General features: G+C 37.8%; 1 protein-coding gene and 1 long non-coding RNA gene across 2 annotated transcripts in view; both read left to right on the top strand.

Annotated features, from left to right (window-relative positions):
- The window catches only part of LOC110123452 (uncharacterized), a 51,172-nt gene extending 38,015 nt beyond the window's left edge, over positions 1 to 13,157 (top strand). The window contains exon 5 of the long non-coding RNA XR_002309525.2: positions 12,916 to 13,157. This is a non-coding gene — a long non-coding RNA (uncharacterized lncRNA). The remainder of the gene's footprint in view (positions 1 to 12,915) is intronic.
- Positions 1 to 21,468, top strand: part of SCP2 (sterol carrier protein 2) — a 179,753-nt gene extending 158,285 nt beyond the window's left edge. Inside the window, exon 13 of the mRNA XM_070468148.1 lies at positions 17,986 to 21,468. Within this exon, the coding sequence (XP_070324249.1) occupies positions 17,986 to 18,031 (46 nt within the window). The 3' untranslated portion in view covers positions 18,032 to 21,468. The remainder of the gene's footprint in view (positions 1 to 17,985) is intronic.
- The last annotated feature ends 643 nt before the right edge of the window (positions 21,469 to 22,111 follow it).

The raw sequence follows: 22,111 nt of genomic DNA, 5'->3' as shown, positions 1-22,111 counted from the left end.
GATGGATGAAACTGGAGCCCATTATACAGAGTGAAGTAAGCCAGAAAGATAAAGACCAATACAGTATACTAACGCATATATATGGAATTTAGAAAGATGGTAACGATAACCCTATATGCAAAACAGAAAAAGAAACACAGATGTACAGAACAGACTTTTGGACTCTGTGGGAGAAGGCGAGGGTGGGATGTTTCAAGAGAACAGCATCAAAACATGTATATTATCAAGGGTGAAACAGATCACCAGCACAGGTTGGATGCACGAGACAAGTGCTCGGGGCTGGTGCACTGGGAAGACCCAGAGGAATGGGGTGGAGAGGGAGGTGGGAGGGGGGAGCGGGATGGGGAATACATGTAAATCCATGGCTGATTCATGTCAGTGTATGGCAAAAACCACTATAATATTGTAAAGTAATTAGCCTCCAATTAATAAAAATAAATGGAAAAAAAAAACTAAAATGGTTTATTTGCTTTTCTCAGACATGTTTAATTCCTCCTCACCTCTACTCTGACTCTTCTGTTTTCTCAATAATACCAACAGCCAATATATATATACAGCACTAATTACTGGGCACTGTTCTAAGCGTTCTTCAGGTCCAAATGCATTTAATTCTGACATCTCTTTTAAAAATTCACTTATTTATTTACTTTTGGCTGCACTGGGTCTTTGTTGCTACACATGGGTTTTCTCTAGGTGTGATCAGCACCGGCTTATCATTGCTGTGGCTTCTCTTGTTGCAGAGACTGGCTGTAGCTGTGCGGGCTTCAGCAGTTGTGGTGGAGGGGCTTAGTTGCTCTGTGGCATGTGGGATCTTCCCAGACCAGGATTGGAACTTGTGTCCCCTGCATTGGCAGGTGAATTCTTGATCGCTGGACCACCATGGAAGTCCCTTCTCACATCTATTTTTATATTTCATAAGAGACGAACCTAGAAGCACAGCATAACTTACCCAAAGTCACCAAAGCTAGGAAGTAGCAAAACTAGAATTCAAGCTCAGGCTTGAGCTTAGAGTCCAAGCTCTTAGCTCAGTGCTCTTTTCCTCAGTGGAAATGCCCATCTTCACAGTCCATCTCCAGTGTTACCTGTCTTATGAAGCTTTTCCTGATTTCTTGATCCTTTCCCATCTCCAAACTCTTGCTGTACTTTCTCAATATCTGTCTTTTGAGTTATATTTGTGTAGTGTATATTGTATTTATTTATGGTCTTAAAAAAATATCTTTTTGACTAAGAACATGTAAGGGTAGAATCCATGTTTCATTTTTCTCTTACCCTGAACTGTGCCCCATACAAAACTTTGCACATGTAAACAGAGTTGAAGAAATTATTTCTCCTTTAGTATCTGAAGGGTGGTATGGGACAGAGGGGATAAATGTGCTTGGTGTGGAAAGAATTAGGATCATTAGGAAGAATTCATGGGAAGGCAGATTTGGGGCTGATACAGGAAATAACTTTTGTTATTGTAAAATACCCGTAAAACGGGCCTGCATGCTGTAGTCCATGGGGTTGCAAAGAGTCGACACAACTTAGTGACTGAACAACACCACATAACATAAAATTTACCATCTTAAACATTTTAAGCATATAGGTCAGTGGTATTAAGTACATATACATTGTTGTGTCACTGTAAACACCATCCATCCACAGAACTCTTTTCATGTTGCAAGACTGAAGCTCTGTATCCATTAAACAACAGATTCCCATTTTCTTCTTTTGTAACCTCTAGCAACCACCATCCTACCATCAGTCTACATGATTTTGACTATCTAAGTACCTCATGGTCTTCTCAGATGGCACAGTGGTAAAGAATCTACCTGCCAATGCAGGAAATGCAAGAGACATGGGTTCAATCCCTGGGTTGAGAAGATCCTCTGGAGTAGGAAATGGCAACCCACTCCAGTATTCTGGACAGAGGAGCCTGGCTAGCTATAGGCCGTGGCATCACAAAGAGTCAGACACAACTGAGCACACACGCACACGTACCTCATATGAGTAGACTCACGCAGTATTTGCTCAGGAAGGAAAATTTTAACATGGCTTTTTAAAAATGGGATAGGTTGTCTCCTGCAAGCACATATTGCCTGTCACAGAGGTTGAGTACGAAAAACACAAGTTAACAACATGATGGACATGTTGTTAGGGGTATTGCCTGTCTGTTAGGGCCTTAGATTTGATGAATTCTTAAAAGTTTCCTAATTCTAAGATGCTCTAATATCCCAAAGCGATGTAATTATGTCTCTTCCCAAATTCACATAGGTTGACATTTTTAATTTTTTTTAAATGGTACACATATTATTCTATTGTGTGGCTTTTTTACTAAATTTACTTACTTTTTTTAACTAAACTTTAACTTTAAAGATAACTAAAAGTTTAGTAACTCCTTAAAACTTGGGTTCTTGGTTCTTCTTCTACTCTATAAGAGCTCATCAAAAGAAATACATTCTGGCATGATGACTTCTTGTTGTTCAGTTGCTCAGTCCTGTCTGACCCCATGAACCTCAGCATGCCAGGCTTCCCTTTCCTTCATTATCTCCTGGAGTCTGCTCTAACTCATGTCCATTGAGTTGATGATGCCATCCAATCATCTCATCCTCTGTCACCCCCTTCTCTTCCAGCTGTCAATCCTTCCCACCATCAGGATCTTTTCCAACGAGTCGGCTCTTTGCATCAGGTGGCCAAAGTATTGGAAGTTCAGCTTCAGCATAGTCCTTCAAAGTATATTCCTTTAGGATTAACTGGTTTGATCTCCTTGCTGTCCAAGGGATGGACTCTCAAGAGTCTTCTCCAGAAGGAAAGGGTGGGATGACTTGAGAGCATAGCACTGAAACATGTGTGTTACCATATGTAAAACAGATAACCAGGGCAAGTTTGATGTATGAAGTAGGGCACCCAAAGCCGGTGCTCTGACAACCTGGAGGGATAGGGTGGGTGAGAGGGGGGTTCAGGATGAAGAGGACACGTGTACACCTGTGGCCGATTCATACTGATGCATGGCAAAACCCACCATAATGTTGTGAAGTAATTATCCTCCAATTAAAATAAACAAATAAAAAACTGCACATGAAAAAAAAAGTCTTCTTCAGCACCAAGTTTGAAAGCATGAATTCTTCAGTTCTCATCCTTCTTTATCCAACTCTCATACAAATACATGATAACTGGAAAAACCATATCTTTGACTAAAAGGACCTTTGTTGGCAAAGTGATGTCTCTGCTTTTTAATATGCGGTCTAGGTTTGTCATAGCTTTTCTTCCAAGGAGCAAGCCTCTTTTAACTTCATGGCTACAGTCACCATCCATGGTGATTTTGGAGCCCAAGAAAATAAAATCTGCCGCTGTTTCCACCTTTTCCCTATCTATTTGCCATGAAGTGATGGAACGGGATGCCATGACCTTTGTTTTCTGAAAGTTGAATTTTAGGCCAGCTTTTACACTCTCTTCTTTCACCCTCATCAAGAGGCTCTTTAGTTCATCTTCACTTTCTGCCACAAGGGTGGTGTTATCTGCATATCTGAGGCTGTTGATATTTCTCCCAACAATCTTGATTCCAGCTTGTGCTTCATCCAGCCAGGCATTTTGCATGATGTACTCTGCGTATAAGTTAAATAAGCAGGGTGACAATATACAGCCTTGACGTACTGCTTTCTCAATTTTGAACCAGGTCAGTTGTTCCATGTCCAGTTCTAACTATTGCTTCTTGACCTGCATACAGGTTTCTCTGGAGGCAGGTAAGGTGGTCTGGTATCCCCATCTCTTTTAAAAATTTTCCACAGTTTGTTATGATCCACACATGACTGACAAGACCTAAATTCAATACAAACTCTAAAAGGCCAGTGAACCATGAAGGCCTAAATAGCATGTTACCAAAGCACTTATTTCACCTCTCATCACATCCTGGAGGTCACCCATCCTCATTCCCATTGCCCATAAATTTTCAGGTTTACTACTGCAATGTGATGAGGTGAAAATGAAGTTGCTCAGTTGTGTCCAACTCTTTGTGACCCCATGAACCGCAGCATGCCAGGCCTCCCTGTCCATCACCAACTGCCGGAGTCTACCCAAACCCATGTCCATTGAGTCGGTGATGCCTTCCAACCATCTCATCCTCTGTTGTCCCCCTTTCCTCCTGCCCTCAATCTTTCCCAGCATCAGGGTCTTTTCAAATGAGTCAACTCTTCGCATTAGGTGGCCAAAATATTGGAGTTTCAGCTTCAACATCAGTCCTTCCAATGAACACCCAGGACTGATCTGCTTTAGGATGGACTGTTTGGATCTCCTTGCAGTCGAATGGACTCTCAAGAGTCTTCTTCAACACCATAGTTCAAAAGCATCAATTCTTCGGCTCTCAGCTTTCTTAGTTTTCTTTGTACAGGTCTTGCCCATCTTTTGTCAGATTTATCCCTAAGTATTTCACATTTTTGATGCTATTGTGAATGGTATTTTTCCAGTTTCAAGTTTTTATTGCTTGTATGCAGAAACACAATCAATTGTTGTATATTCATCTTACAGCCATGTTAAAACTCAGTTATTAACTCCAGTAGGTGTTTAAAGACTTCATCATGTTTTCTGTACTGACAATTGTATCATCTGTTAATCAAGACAATTTTACATTTTCTCCTTCATCTTCACAAAATGGCCTTCTTTGCTCTGAAATCTACTTTGGTTGATTTAATATGGCCACTCCAGCTTTCAAATAGTGCTAACATGATATATATTTTTCTGTCTTCTTAGCTTTAATTATTTGTGATTTTATATTAAAGTATATGGACAGCAAGACCCGATTGGTCTTGTTTTTTTCCTGCAAACTGACAGTCTCTGCCTTTGATTCGGGTGTTTAGACTATTTACATTTGATGTGGTTATTAGTATGGCTATTCGTGTTTTGTCCCAGCAATACTATATTCCCATTTGTCTTTTCTTTCAGCTCACTCTTGGATTATTTTTTATTTTTCCATTTTATCTTTATTATCATAGCTTGTTTTCAAGTGTTATTATACCAGTTTGCTAATAGTAAGAGAACATTACAGCAGCATACTTCTATTTCTCCTTTCCAGGCCTTGTAATATTGTAGCTGTGAATTTTTCTTTCACACATGTATAAACCTCACAAGAAATTATTGTTTTTGTTTAAACAACTGATTATCTTTTAAGAGATTAAACAGTAAGAAAACCTTATCTATTTAAGGCTACTGTGGTTACCACTTTATTCCTTTGTGTACATTCATGTTTCCAGCTGCTATCATTTTCTTACTGCCTAATGGATTTCCTTTGACATTTATAGTGTGGGTGTTGTAGTATAGCGATGACTTCTTTCATCTTATTTTGTATGAAAATATCCTATGGTACTTTTGTTCTTGAAATATATTTTACATTTGATAGAATTCTATGTTGATAATTTTACAACTTTTGGAAGGAAAAACTGCTCTTACATAAATATACATCTTTTAGTGTATGTTGAGTTCATTAAAGCTTTTTGCCTTTTGAAGCTCAGCAAATCTTGGCTTTCTCAAAAAACTATTCTTCAACAATAGAGAAGCATGCCCTTTTATGTTGTTTATGCTAAGGCCTTTAGAAGTCTAATTTGATTAAAGCTGAATTGTCACTTTTTTTGTGTTTTGTTGTCTTAATGGTATAGAAAGAGTTATGGGTTCAAGGAAGCAGGAGGAAGAAAAGAGTTCCGATAATATCTCAAGATATTATCCTCTGTAGTTTTTTAATTCTGTGGATTTCCATAGCACTTAGTACTTATCTTTATTAGCACTTCATATTCTACTGTGAATTCTTTATATCTTTAATACTTAGAGGAGTGTTTGATACATGTGTGAATAGTTTATTTTTAGTAGCAACCAGACTCTATACCAGTGAAGCTGAGTTCTGGGCTAATTATTTTTATATAAAAAGATTGACCAATATCTTGCTAGGAAATTTTTCCAGTAAGATGGTAGTAAAATGAAATAAAAAGTTAAAAAATATTTTTTCCTTCATAAGAGACTTTAAGAAGGATGTTACTGTTTAAATATACTACCTAGACAAGATTGCCATTCCTGTGCCCATCCGCAGTTTATAAATATATCATGCTCATGTTTGAGAGTATATTTTTTCCTAAGGAGAGGAGAAATATGGGTTTCAATTCAGTGCCAGAAGTTATCCAAGAAATGAATTTTTTAAAAATTATTTTAGTTGGAGGCTAATTATGTTACAATATTGTGGTGGTTTTTGCCATACATTGACATGAATCAGCCACAGGTGTACATGTGTCCCCCTGTCCCAAACCCTTCTCCCACCTCCCTTCCCATCCCATCCCTCTGGGTTATTCCAGTACACTGGCTCTGAGTGCCCTGTTTCAGGCATCAAACTTGGACTGGTCATCTATTTCACATATGGTAATATATATGTTTCGGTCGGTGTTATTCTCTCAAGTCATCTCACCCTTGGCTTCTCTCACAGAGTCTAAAAGTCTGTTCTTTATATCTGTGTCTCTTTTGCTGTCTTGCACATAGGATCATTGTTACTATCTTTCTAAATTCCATATATATGCATTGATATACTGTATTGGTGTTTGTCTTTCTGACTTACTTTACTCTGTACAATAGGCTCCAGTTTCATCTACCTCATTAGAACTGATTCAAATGTGTTCTTTTTAATAGCTGAGTAACATCCCATTGTGTATATGTACCACAGCTTTCTTATCCATTCTTCTGCCAGTGGACAGCTAGGTTGCTTCCATGTCCTGGCTATTGTAAACAGTGCTGCGATGAACACTGGGCTACACATGTCTCTTTCAATTCTGGTTTCCTCAGTGTGTATGCCCAGCAGTGGGATTGCTAGGTCGTATGGCAGTCCTATTTCCAGTTTTTTAAGGACTCTCCACACTGTTCTCCATAGTGGCTGTACTAGTTCACATTCCCACCAACAGTATAAGAGGGTTCCCTCAAGAAAGAAAAATTAAAAAAAAAATTTTGCTCATATAAATGCTTTCATAACTGTCTGCTGTGCCTTCTTGGCAAGTGGATTTCAAAGCTAACTTTTGACTTACACCCTTTACAGATTTAGATTATAGAAATACAAGAAATGCCAGTTTATTCTGAAAGCACATAACCAGAAAGCTCATATAATCAATGTGTTTTCTCACTGTCAGTCATCAAAAGCAAATAAATAAGTTAACATGAATCTTTATTTCCTCCCTCTCTTCTTTTTTTTTTTTTTTGCCATGTTTGTGAGTTAAACAAATCTTAAGCAGAGATTTAACACAGTGTACCACATCTTCTACAGTATTGGTGGTATGGTGTGACTGAGATTATTGCAAAATCTGGTGCTTTCAGTACATTCATGTGCGCACTCTCTCTCCCTCCCTCTCTCCCCCTCCCTCTGCTCTCCCTCTCCACCACCTTCTCTTTCACTCTCATTGGTTATCTAGAGCACTCTCTAGCCTGGTTCACTTAACTTTCTATTCCTTAAGCAGGCTGTGTTCCTTTATATACCTATCTGATTTACTAGATCTTCTGAGTCTTGAGCAGTGTCAGCACTTAAGGGACATTCTGTAAATGTTTGTTGGATGAATGGGCAGATGAATATCTAATTGGTTCCTTGCATTTTTTTTTTACTGATTATATCATAAGCATTTTTCTCTATTATTGAAACTTTTGTAGACATTTTAAATAGGAACATAGTACTTTATTGTCTGGATAGGTCACACTTTACATAATTATTCCCCAGTTATTTCACTTGTAGATTATCTAGCTTTTCACTGTTCTAAGAATGTGATAAACAGATAGCTTTGTGTGCAAGACTTTCCCTGTGCTTGATTATTCCTATAGAATTATTTTCAAAGCATTTTAAATGCTGCTAATAATTTTGTATATTGCTTTCATAAAAGTTGTATCAGTTTAAACTTTTACCCTTACAATATAAATGTGGCTGTCTTGCCATAGTTTCTCTAGTATTGATTAGTTCCATTTTTAAAATCCCAACTAATGAGATTGGTTAAAATGGTATCTTTCTATCTGATCAAGATGAAGCTAAGTATTTTTCTCAAATATTTGTAAACTAAGTATATTTATTCTTTTGGGAAGAGAACTAGCCCTATTTCCCGCCTATGTATACATAAGACCAGTGTGAACACTATTTTTGTTCATACATATTAATACATATTTAAGCTTTTTATATGGCAGATTTCAAGTAAAACTGATTGCCCCAAAGTTTGGATATATTAGTTGAATTATTCACTTTAACTTTAATATTAAAAATGTTCACAGCTTAAAAAATCATTAAAAGATGTAGAATTGCATATTTTAAAATAGTGTTTAAAATATATATTTTGTGAAAACATGTAGACAGTTGCTTAGAAGTGAGAACGGGCAGTTAAATTTCTTGAGAATGTTAGGGTTATATGGAAAACTGTCAAAGGTACTCAGGAATCAGGCTGTGATCGGAGTGTGGGTAGAACACCAGGACGATGAAACCAGTCTATCCTGATAGAACATTCTTAACTCGGCTATCCTTGAAGAGCTGGTGTGGTGTAAAAACAGATGTAAATCAGGAGTCTTCAATTCTAATCTAAACTCTGGAATTAGGCTACTTTGTGACCATTCACAAATTGCTTAATCTTAGGTACTCATGGCTAACTTTGTAACTAAACAAGGGCTCCTGTGCCCATGACTTGGCCCAGAAAGCCAAACTCTGATAGTAAGTGTTTGTAGCAATGTTCTTGCTCAGTTACTCAGTCATGTCTGACTCCTTGCTACTCTTTGGACTATAGCCTGTTAGGCTCCTCTGTCCATGGGATTTTCAGGTAAGAATACTGGAGTGGGTTGCCATTTCCTCCTCCAGGGGATCTTTCCCACCCAGGGATCGAACCTACATCTCTTGCACCCCTCACATTGCACGTGGATTCTTTACCAGCTGAGCCATCAGAGAAGCCTGTTTGCAATAAAGTGAAGGTTTATTTGCAGAGCACCAAAATCTTTCAAGCTAGAACAGTCCGTGAACCAAGGAATTCCAGACGTACAAGCTGAATTTAGGAAAGGCAGAGGAACAGAGATCAAATTGCAAACATCTGTTGGATCATAGAAAAAACAAGAGAGTTTAAAAAAAATCTACTGCTTCATTGACTACGTGAAAACATTTGATTGTGTGGATCACAAAAAACTGTGGAAAATTCTTAAAGAGACGGGAATACCAGATCACCTGCCTCCCGAGAAACCTGTATACAGGTGAAGAAGCAACAGTTTGAACTGGACATGGAACAACAGACTGGTTCCAGATAGGGAAAGGAGTACATCAAGGCTGTATATTGTTACCCTGATTATTTAACTTATATGCAATTATAGGCTATATATTGTCCCCCTGATTATTCAACATCATGCAAAATGCTGGGCTGGCTGACTCACAAGGTGGAATCAAGATTGTTGGGAGGAATATCAACAGTCTCAGATATGCTGACACCACTCTAATGTCAGAAAGCAAAGAGGAACTAAAGAGCCTCTTGATGAAAGTGAAAGAAGAGAGTGAAAAAGCTGGCTTAAAACTCAACATTCAAAAAACTAAGATCATGGCATCCAGTCCCATCACTTCATGGGTAAGCAATGGGGAAAAATGGAAACGGTGACAGATTTTATTTTCTTGGACTCCAAATAGATGGAAAAAAACTGGAAACAGTGGCAGATTTTATTTTCTTGGGTCCAAAATCCCTCTGGACTGTGACTGCAGCCAGGAAATTAAAAGTCACTTGCTCCTTGGAAGAAAAGCTATGACAAACCTAGACAATGTATTAAAAAGCAGAGACATTACTTTGCCAAAAAGGTCTATGTAGTCAGAGCTATGTGTTTTCCAGTAGTCATGTACAGATGTGAGAGTTGGACCATGAATAAAGCTGAGCATCGAAGAATTGATGCTTTCAAATTGCGGTGCTGGGGAAGACTCTTGAGAGGAGAGCAAGGAGACCAAACCAGTCAAACCTAAAGGAAATCATCCCTGAATATTCATTGGAAGGAGTGATGCTGAAGCGGAAGCCGTGATATTTTGGCCACTTGATGCGAAGAGCTGACTCATTGGAAAAGACCCTGATGCTGGGAAGGATTGAGGACAGGAGGAGAAGGGGCTGACAAAGGATGAGATGGTTGGATGGCATCACTGACTCAATGAACATGAGTTTGAGCATACTCCAGGAGATAGTGAAGGATAAGGAGACCTGGCACGTTGCAGTTCATGAGTTTTCAGAGTCAGACACGACTTAGAGGCTGAACAACAAGAAAGGGAGTGGGAGACAAATCTCTGATCCATCTTGATCTTTGAGTTAGGGATGTCTTGAAGGGGAAAAACAGAGAAACTGGAAGTGATTATTGTCTTATGACATTTTATAATCATGGTATTGGGAGTAAGAATGTGTCTGGTTTATGATTTTCTGGGCAGGTGGTCCATGGCTTGGGGGTCTGTGAGCTCATCTTGCCTGGAAAAACAGCCTGAGTTTGTTTGTTAATGATGGTATCTACAGTATCAGTTTCAGTGCAGTAAAGATGTTATCAACAATAGCAATCTTAGTCATCTGACTTTAATTAGTGTTCAGTTAGCATAGAATTGAGGGACAAGAAAGGGATTGAGGTCAGAGGAGACAAGTAAAGGAATAAAGTATTAGATAGAGAGATTAACCATAAACTCAGTAAGGGAATGCTGTTTTAGGGGGTCTTGATTTTAATATTATTAAGTTCTCTCCAACTCTAAAAATGTCTGTTTTTATTATCCAGAGGACAAAATGCTATTTTTGTGAATCTAGTGCTATTGTTGCAGATAGCTGCAAATAGGTCTGGAAAACAATTCATTCTTTATAGGAAATTTTTGAGGAGAATAATAGGAAAATTCCCCATAGGAGCTGAATTTTTTAGGGAAAAGTCAATCCCAAATCCTAGATTATATTCTTTTGATATGTTAAAAATGGTAAAATTAAGCTACTTTTATGCCACGTTGCCTCAGCCAGAGAACTGTATATGCAGTGTTTTCTCTTTCAATATTGCCAAACAGGTTGGATAAATTTAAAGAGTATGGGGAATTCCCAGAAATGGCAGGGACCCAACAGAAGCAGAAGATGTTAATAAGAGGTGGCAAGAATACACAGAAGAACTGTACAAAAAGATCTCAATGACTTAGATTACCATGATGGTGTGATCACTCATCTAGAGCCAGACATCCTGGAGTGAGAAGTGGGCCTTAGAAAGCATCATTATAAACAAAGCTAGAGGAGCTGATGAAATTCCAGCTGAGCTATTTCAAATCCTAAAAGATGCTGCTGCTAAAGTGCTGCACTCTATATGCCAGCAAATTTGGAAAACTCGGCAGTGGCCACAGGACAGGAAAAGGCCAGTTTTCACTTCAATCCCAAAGAAAGGCAATGCCAAAGATTGTTCAGACTACCACACAATTGCACTCATCTCACATGCTAGCAAAATAATGCTCAAAATTCTCCAAGCTAGGCTTCAACAGTACATGAAGCAAGAACTTTCAGATGTTCAAACTGGATTTAGAAAAGGCGGAGCAACCAGAGATCAAATTGCAAACATCCGTTAGATCATAGAAAAAGAAGAGAATTCCAGAAAAACATCTACTTCTGCTTCATTGAAGATGCTAAAGCCTTTGTGTGGATCACAACAAACTGTGGAAAATTCTTAAAGAGATGGGAATACCAGATCACCTTACCTGAGAAATGTGTATGCAGGTCAAGAAGCAACAGTTAGAACCAGATGTGGAACAACGGATTGGTTCCAAACCGGGAAAAGAGTATGTCAAGGCTGTATCTTGTCACCCTGCTTATTTAACTTATATGCAGAGTACCTCATGCAAAATGCCCGGCTAGATGAAGCACAAGCTAGAATCAAGATTGCCGGGAGAAATATCAATAACCTCAGATACACAGATGAAACGACCCTTATGGCAGAAAGCTAAGAGGAACTAAAGAGCTTCTTGATTAGAGTGAAAGAGGGGAGTGTAAACACTGGCATAAAACTCAACATTCAGAAAACTAAGATCATGGCATCCGGTCCCATCATTTCATGGCAAATAGATGGGGAAACAATGGAAACAGTGACAGACTTCATTTTTTTGGGCTCCAAAATCACTGCAGATGGTGATTGCAGCCATGAAATTAAAAGATGCTTGCTCCTTGGAAGAAAAGCTATGACCAACCTAGACAGCATATCAAAAAACAGAGAAATTACTTTGCTGACACAGGTCTGTATAGGCAGAGCTATGGTTTTTCCATTAGTCATGTATTGATGTGAGAGTTGGACCATAAAGAAGGCTGAACACTGAAGAATTGATGCTTTTGAACTGTGGCATTGGAGAAGACTCTTGAGAGTCCCTTGGACTGCAAGGAGATCAAACCAGTCAATCATAAAGAAAATCAATCCTGAATATTCTTCGGAAGGACTGATGCTGAAGCTGAAGCTCCAATATTTTGGCCACCTAATGTGAAGAACTGAGTCATTTGAAAAAACCTGATGCTGGGAAAGATTGAAGGCAGGAGAGAAAGGTCTGACAGAGGATGAGATGGTTGGATGGCATCACCTGCTCAGTGGACATGAGTTTGAGCAAGCTCTGGGAAATGCGCAAGGACAAGGAAGCCTGGCGTGCTGCAGCCCATGGTATCGCAAAGAGTCGGACATGACTGAGCAACCGAATAACGACAACACCACATGGAATTTCTTAAGCCTGACTATTGTCTAAATAAAGAGATTACTCAGGGAGAAAAATTAGCTAGCTGCACAAATCTTCCAGGATTTTAAGAGAAGTTATTAGGCAATCATAGTCTTGAGCGAATAAACTGGGTTAGTTAAAAGTCACAACTGAATGTTAGCCCTTGTCTTGCCTGAGAAAGCTGGTATGGGCAGTTTCTAAACCAAGGGAATCTGACTGTTCTGTGTTCGATTTGTTAGGTCTGGCTCAGTGTGCTGAACTCTGCGGAAAGCTGACGGAGAAGCCGGAAAAAGGCAAGTTCTCGGTGCAAAGGTTGCTCTGCGGCTTAATACAGGCATTGGAGGAGCTGCCGTTGTCACGCTGTACTGTATGGGCTTTCCTGAAGCTGCCAGGTAAGTGGCATTCTAGTTTTGTCAGGCAATGAACCCTTCTGATTTTTCACAAGCAATGACGTTGTACATGTTAAAAAAAAAAAGAAAAAGTCCTGCTTTTGTTGTCTCAGTACTCAAAGAACAAGTATCTCATTACCCTTGCTTTAATAGCATGGCTTCAAAACTTTAAAGATGGCAATTAACTTACAAACTTAACCAGCCTTAGGAAAATTTTATTCAAAAAGGAGGCAGCATAGTCAAAAGAGAATGTTGAACCATAAGCCAGAGCTGGCTGGACACTTATCTCAGCCTTGCCAACCTGAGTAATTTTAATTTAGACAAGTCATTTTTGGTTTCCTTTCCCACAACCTATTTTCTCCCCATAGTGTCCCAGGCTTCTGAGGTTGTTTGGAGAAAGTCCTCAAATATGCTGATTGTATCTCTGCAGATTTATGTTTATGAATCCAGCTAAGCCCTCACTGCTGCTAGATTCCCGCTAGACTCCTTTTTATTCACCTCTTGCTGATTTACTTCCTGTCCTTGTCAAATGCCTGTGTTCCTCAAATATCCAAACACTTTTTTCCCAAGCTTTTTCAGGATCCCTCAATTTCCTTACTCTTCTCTCAGAGAAGTGCTTATCCTTTTAGAGAAGGAAAAAGCCCCTTTTCCTTTCCAAGGCACAGCTTTTCTTTGCTTCCTTTTGTTTCCAGTCATTTTCTGTAACTTTGTTCCAAATAATAAGTGTACCCTCCTTTTTTTGACTCTTTTCCTTGTTGCCTTTCTATTGACTCCTTTCCCTCTGTCAGCAAGCAAGTTCAGATCTTCAAATCTTCTGTGTTCTAAAGCTCTGTTTTTCTCGCTACATTAATTACTTTTTTTTTTTTCATGATGAGCCTTTTATATTGAGCCACTTTTGTTTCTACTCTGAAATGTCTTTAGTTTCTTATCCCACCATTGAGATCAGGCAAGGCCATCAATGGTCTGATTATATATGTTCTTGTTTTTATTTTCCATCTTCATTCTCTTTAACCTTGTGGTAGCTTTCATCACTAATTGGTAAATTCCTTAGCCAAGGCTGTAAGTTCTGCCCAAGTCCAGAGACAGAGTGCTAGCAGCCTTTTATAATTTATAAGCTTCTAGATTCCAGTCAAAATAAGCATTCCTTTCAGTCTGTTTGATCTTACCATCAGGTTTTTCTAACAGTGTACACAAAAATAGCAGTTTTGAAATATCAGAAAAACCCCAATTTGGCCATTTTAGATTGCTATTTCCTTTAGTATGGTTTTCCTAATTAAGTACTTGCAAACATGAGCTCCATACGTATTGTACATGAATCTGGCTGGGGTGTTAGTGGGAGGTTTAGCTAGCATAAAACCTGATAGCACTGTCTCTGACTTTCTCCCGCTCTGCCCTGCCAGCATCCTCTTCTATCAAAATTGCCTGGCCAAGATGCTATCTCTTTTGCTCTTCCAAATCTTCTGCCCCCTGTTGCCCTCTCCTTCCCAGTAAAGAAAATAAAAAATGAATCAGAAGTGTTTGTGATTCCCTTTAAGGAGAAACCTATTACAGGGAGAGGTGAATTGTCCTTGGTACTTACATACACACCCTGGACCCAAGCAGAATATAGAGCCTTGGTTAAGGAATTTCCCAATTCAAGTCAGGATCCATTGGGATTTGCTAAGGAGATTGAGTTAAATATCCAGACCTATGAGCCAAGGTTTTCAGATCTATATCAATTAATACAGCTCTTAGTTTCTAAGGCAAAGCAAGGAGTGGATAAAGAAAGCAGAATGGGAACACCCCCTTAATGGATTTTGAATCAAAGGCTCACACTGTATGCAAGGAATTAGCTCAGAAATTACTCGAACTTATTCCAGAACTTTCCCCCAAACCCATTGATTGGACAAAGACTCAACAGTGCAAGCAAAGATCGGATGAATTAATTCTGGACTATTATGAAAAGTTTGAAAAAAATATAAGCAGTATTCTGGCTTGAGACCTGAATAATTCTCTAACCAACAAAATGATCTTCTGCTTGACTCCACCTTTTTAGAAGGCTTTGATAAGGATTTAGCTAGTCTAGTCAAAAGACGCAATCTAGATTGGTCCGAGTTACAACACACACCTTTGTTACTGGCTAACCAAATTTTCAAGACCATAAAAAAGAAATAAAAGGGGGTATCTATGAAAATGGAAGCCCTTCTATGAAAATTAAGAGTGTTCAATTGTGCCAATTAAATACACAATGCCAGTTGAAGGTTAACTGATCTCTGTTTAATTCCCAACCCCTAAAGAAAACTAGTTTGAAGGAAAAAAAAAATCTTTTCAGAATTCTGGCCCTGAGGGAAAAAGTCCTACTAGGAAAACTTGATTTTCTCTCCCTGTGACTTTAGATCAGAGCTCTCAGAATCTGATTGAAGGGGAAAAAAAGGACAGAAAAAAAATTCCTTTTTAAATTTAGCTTATTCCATTTGCTACTTGTAGCTGAGTTTTATATTGTGTATATTTATATTGTGATATCTGATTCATAACTAAGTTTAGAAAATGAAGTTAGCTATGAGATCTCTTGTTATGTCTGTCTATATGTTCATGTGTACATTATCTTTGCTTTTACCTTTGGATGATATTATCAAATTCATTGTCAATGAGCTCTACTTAACTGGAGTCAAGGAAATTAAGTCCTTAGATAAATTCTGAAAAGTATAGGAAGTAATTGGCCAGAATTAATTTCAGGTTCACATGAATTGGGAAATAGTATTGTTAATAAATTAATATCTGGTATTAATGTTTAAGTTTGTTGATCTAATTAATATAGACATGGCTTTAGAATCATCAACATTAAGTATACTTTGATTGTGCCTAGGTTTGATAAAAGTTAAATAGAATCTTCTTGTATTCATAGCCAATTTGTCAGCAAAGGAAGTAACTTGATGTAAAGAAACTTTTAAGGAAAGAAAATGTAAATGAGATAAGAGCTTTTAGATAAACTCTATTAAAAATAATTATGCTTTTGGAATGTCTATCTAAAATAGTCTCTCCAGATTCTGGTAACTTGAAATTCTAGGTGCTAAATTAACTGATGGAAATTTATTGAATAGCTAGGTCATTCCCACATAAAATAAGGTACTGAAACATTAATTTCTGAACATTGGCTTCCTTTTACAGAGAAACTAAAGGCATTTAGGACTATTATTAATGAAAATTCTTGGTGTTATGCTCTTTATAAGAAAGAAAATGTTTTTAGAAATTATTACTGGTATTTATGTTCACCAATCTAAATAATACTAATGTAAAGGACAATTCATAGTTGCTTACACCTTCAGTTTCATAAGAAATTAAGATTTTAAGATCTGAGACCTTTAATTTAAACATGTAATTAAAGCTGACAAAAACAATAAAGGGAACAGTTTAGTATACAGTAGGAAAGTAGAATGTTTTCCGTAAAGAAGGTATGAGGAATGGAATTGCATTTTATTAAGGGAAAAGGAGGTAACCTATCCTGGTGGCTCAGTGGGTGAAGAATCTGCCTGCATTGCAGGAGACACAGGAGATGGGGGTTTGATCCCTTGGTTGGGAAGATTCTCCTGGAGGAAGAAATGGCAACCCACTCCAATATTCTTGCCTGAAAAATCCTATAGACAGAATAGCCTGGCAGGGTACAATCCAAAAGGATCACAAAGAGTCAGACAGAACTGAGCGACCAAGCATATATAAGCACATGTGCACTGTAGCATAAGGGAAAAGGAGGTAGGTATGACTTTGAGCTCGCTATCTCTGGATGGATAGAGAAAGTGATACAGTGATACACTGATGGATACAGAAAGTGATAAAAGGTTTGTGGAAAGTAGACCCTGAGAAAAGTTTTGTGTATGATCAGGATTGACTAAGTTTAAAATAAATTTAATTGAGTAAATGAATTTTAAAAGTAAATTGGTGAAAAACTTAAATCCAGCATTTTCTGTCTGCTAAGAAAACAAGTTTTCTTAAGATGTCAAACTGCCTTTGATAACAGATTTTAAGTTTCCCTACCTTTTAAGTGATCTGTTCTGTATTTACCTTTGAAATATTTTACTGTTACTTTAAGTGAGTAGCTATTGTTTCACAGTGACCTGTGATCCTGTCTGTCTGAGTGTTCTAAACCCTCTTGATATTTATTGACAAAACTTCCTATATAAAATTCTAATGAAGTCCTCTTGATGTCTAGTCAACTTTAGGATGCTTCAGAATCTCCCTGAAACATCCTAAAGAGAGATATTCAACTAATTAGCTTCATTTGATATATTCAATTACATGGGAAGTATTATCAAATGAGTAATAAATCTTCTTAGGTTATTTTGTATGGTGAATATTACTAATATAGGTATTCTATAAATTTTATGAAATTCCTAAAGCTTAAAAAAAAAAGAAATTCCTAAAGCTTGAAACCTAGTAAAATGTTGTCAGTCATAAATCTAGTCGTTATCTTAAAGTGTTATATGTCACATCTTATAACAGTTTGTCAACTGCATCATAATCAGATTTTAAACATGCCTTAAGTCTTTTATCATTATAGACAACTATGGTTTTATTCTAATACCTTTGCAAAAACGCTCCCTTTATAACAAGATGTATAGAATGGACTTCTGGATAATTAAGAGTGTTCTGATTTTCAGACCTTAATGCTGAACTGGGTAAGAAATGAAAGAATTCTAATGGAAAACCTGATGACTTCATAAAATTGTTAGCAAAAAGGATTAACTACATAGGACTTAGTGAACTGGTGAATATGGTTATAATTTTTATGGTTTGTATCTGAAAAATTACTGGCTTGAATATATATTTTCCAGGTAAAAGGAAAACCTTCCCCTCAAAATAATTATGACTTATAGCAATTTGGTAAGTTATACCTTTGTAAGCAGAATTTAAACATTATCTTTTCTCTCTATCTGCTCCCTCCAGAGACTGGAAACTCTTGGGTTCCCAGCAGCCTCATCAGATAAATTAGAAAGGCTACCTCACTAGCAGGTATAGAAACCTCCAGGTATTTTGGGAACCATAGAAAGGAAGGAATTCACCTAGATCTGTCGGACAAATCTGTGACAAGCCCTTGTCGTGACTTTCCTAGCCCTGAGAAGCTTTTTAAAAAATTCAGTCTGGGACTCCTTATAAAGATTTCGGCGAAGCACGTCTTTGAGGAAAACTTGGTTGCACTGCAGCAGAGCCCCATGCCACCCACTCCTGTTCCTGCCTCAGCGCTGTTCACTCTCCCTGAAGACCAAGTCGGTCAGGAAGCCATTCTGCAGCCGTGGCCTTTCAAGCACCAGCAAGACTCTCATGGAGCCAGAGGTGGCCAGATTAGGATCACCTTCACCAGCCACAGTGCGAGGTCTCTGGAGAAGCTAGGTGCTGATCAGCGGTGCAAAGGAAAAGAATCTCAAAGTGAAAGGACCTCTTCAGATGCCTACCAAGGCTCTGAGAATAACTATAAGGAAAACTCCTTGTGGTGAAGGTTCTAAGACTTGGAATTGATTCCAGATGAAGATACATAAGTGACTCATTGACCTGCACAGTCCTTCTGAGATTGTCGAGCAGATCACTTCCATCAGTATTAAGCCAGGAGTCAGGTAGCTGTCACCATTGCCAGTGCCTAAATCAGCCTTTTTAATAAGTTGATAATCAGTTGGTTTAAAAAAAAAAAAAAAAAAGCTTCAGTAAAGCGAAAAATAGTCCATTTGATCAATTAGAGTTATACAAATCATAAATCAGGTCAAGTTTATTGAGACCAGACTTATTTTGCAAACAAATTAGTCTTGATTTGGTTATATTTGGTAGAAATGAAGGTAATTTTAGAGAGAAAAAGATTATGTTTCAATGAATGTTAAATCCCAGTTTAATTAGTGGAGGTCTATATTTACTAAGACTTGCTTCCTGGATAGTTCCTTGTTATTATGTTATATTAACATAAAAATTAATTGAATTATTAAAAGGATACTCTAAATTTTTTCTGAGCTTATCTCAGTAATTTATCTTTGAATGAAGGTCAGATGCCCCACGACCTATGAGCGGGGGGTTTTGCATACTGGAAAAGAGAATTTAAGGGACTATCTCCAACCTAGATGGAAGGACAGTTATCAGGTCCTCTTAACTAGCTCATGCACAGTGAGACTGAAGGGAATTAACTTTTGGATTAATTCCCACTTACAAAGACCCTTACAGTGGACTAGCCTATAAAGAAGATGGCCAACCTCAATATCACCTTAAAACAATAATCAAATGAAGAGAAACTACACTCACACTAGGATGAGAAGAAGACATCAGAAGTAGACAGCTAGCCCAAGATCCTGGACCTGACTCATATGATCATTTATAATGTTTTCTTGACTTCTTGGTACTTTGTATATGAATCAAATGTTTTCCTATCATGAGCATGATCATATGCTAATTTTAAAAATCAATCCAGTTTTCGAGTTTGCTGCTAGTTAGCTATGTTAGTACTTTTGTGTTACTGTGGTGGATTTCTCTCCTCCAAGGCTCTGATTGAATAGCCCTTAGGAAATTATTTTAGAAGAAAGTTTAGTCCTATTCAGGCTACTCTTGATATTACTAGATGGGATTCCCTCACCTAGCCAATTGATAATACTTGCTCTGACTCTGGCCATAAAAATGAATTTTCTGAACTTCTCTGATGTTCCATTAGTTAAGACTCCACACTTCCAATGCTGGGGTCATGAGTTCTATCCCTGATCGGGGAACTAAGATCCTACAGATGAGCACAGGCAAAAAAGAAAAAAAAAAAAAAATTTTTCCCTCTAAAGTTACTCAAGTTAATCAGAGTAACAAGCAAAAGTTCAGCCAAGGAATAAAATCTGCCACAATTATGGAATGGATTTATGAGGTTAACACAAGGCTATGGTCATTTAAGTTTTAAGGTCCCTATTTTCTTGGGATCAGTTAAATTATACTAAGGATAACCAGCCTAATAATACTAGGAAATTGGCCTGGGAGCCTTATGGACAGTGCCAATATATCCTTTCCCTGAAAGATAAGGCTTGGAACAGAGCAGAATAAGTCAGATGACCTGGAGATGCACTGGACTATACCTAATGAAAGTTCTTGGCTTATGACTTTAATAATACTGCTGTTGTGTTTTGTGTGTAAGTCACTCAGTCATGTCTTACTCTTTGTGACCCCATGGACTGTAGCCTGCCAGGTTCCTCTGTCCATGGAATTCTCTAGGTAAGAATACTGGAGTGGGTTGCCATTCCCTTCTCCAGGGAATCTTTCTGACCCAGGGATTGAACCTGAGTCTCCTGCATTGCAGGCAGATTCTTTACTGTCTGAACCACCAGCCCAAAAGTACTGCTATCTGTGTTATGCTATGTTATTTGGATTTGCCTGCTTTACAAGATTATTGTTTTTTGCATTACCAGATGTGTGACTGAGCCTCTGACAAAATATATAGTTCTATATGTGGCCAATGATTGTAATGGTATAACTCTAGATGTGGGTAGATACAATAAGAGGGTTTTTTTTTTTTTTCTTTCCTGGATCATAATAGACTAGTAAGACAGGTGGTCTGGAGACCTTTGACTATTGTTAAATAAGATCTAGTCCAATAGTAGCACATTGAGTGGACTATTAGCAAAATCTTCACCAGACCTAGGAATGAGCCTTTCTAGCACCATGGGATGAAATGGTCATGAAATGCCTCCCAAAACATGATCAAAGTTATAACCATGAAGGAGCCCTGTAACCTACAAATTGGCATTTGTCATGGGCACTTGCCATCTACCTCTACAAGGATTAAATCATGTGCTACTGCAGCAGCTAATTTTCAACACCCCCTGAAAGGAATTCAGGGTGGAGAGCAGAGATGAAGCATTCTGTGCCCTGGGAAAAATTGACAGAACAGATCTTCAGATATTTAGGTATTTTTAGAAGTCAGTTTTATGAGCCCAGTTCTTGTATTACCTCATATCTAGAAAAGCACAAAAATTCTTAATGGTGATGACTGCTCCTTCATGAGTAGCAGAAACCTGCAAAAAGTAAGTGTTTGATTGCATGTACTTCTCCTTCACCAAAATCACATATATACTGACCTTCCCCGCTTTGGAGTAGTTTCTCAAAGCTATCTGAAATGCTGTCTCTCAGGCTATAGTCCTCATTTTGCTGCAAATAAAACTTAATTACAGCTTTCACATTGTGCATTTTTAAGTTGGCAAATCTTTGAGATCTAAGACTTTGATTCTCCCCCTGTGTTTTTTTTTAACATTGTTATTTTATTTTATTTAATATAAATTTATTTATTTTAATTGGAGGCTAATTACTTTACAGTATTGTAGTGTTTCTTTCTCCCCTGTGTTTGAAGATCTCCCTCATACTGAGTAAATGTTTATTGAGTTGAATCAAATAAAAAGATGTTGAATTTTGTTTCCGCTTTAATCTGATTCATTTGTTCTGTATCATCTTCTGGAATTCCATGTAGTTCATATTTGGAGTTGAAAACCCTCAATAAAAGCCAAACTATAAAGAGCTACCAGAGTCAGCACATTATTATAGCCATCTAATTTGCTCAGAATAGAAGATTATGCATTTAGGGCAATAAATTCTGTTTTAAACATGGAATTCTCATAGGTCTTTTATTTTCAGGAGACTAAATAATTGGGAAATAGAATTGTTCACAAAACTCCAGTTGATACTTCTGAGAAGGCAGAGGATGAAAAAATCCAGATGATATATTAATGACTGAAAGAAATTGACTTGAAGTACTGAAGATAGTTTTGATAGTTTTAGTGATAGAACATAACCCACTTCAAAGGCCAAAATTGGGAAAATAATTCTAACTCTGACGGTGCAAATAAAATTTTCAAGTGAAGATTTAAGTGCTCCTTGTACATAATCTGATTTCCTTAGTTTCTTGTTTGGCTAACTTTGATGGAGCAGCTGCTTCATGCCTAGGCCCCTAAGTATGATCCTCTGAGTATGTATGGAAAGGCAGACATACTTTTTTCAAAATGCTACAGAAGCCCAGAGGAAGAAATTAGTTGGAAGAACCTAACTTTGAACTGGGATGACTAGAACTGTC

The sequence above is a fragment of the Odocoileus virginianus genome, chromosome 5 (assembly GCF_023699985.2).
Source record: "Odocoileus virginianus isolate 20LAN1187 ecotype Illinois chromosome 5, Ovbor_1.2, whole genome shotgun sequence".
NCBI lineage: Eukaryota > Metazoa > Chordata > Mammalia > Artiodactyla > Cervidae > Odocoileus > Odocoileus virginianus.
This window is presented reverse-complemented; position numbering and strand designations above follow the sequence as displayed.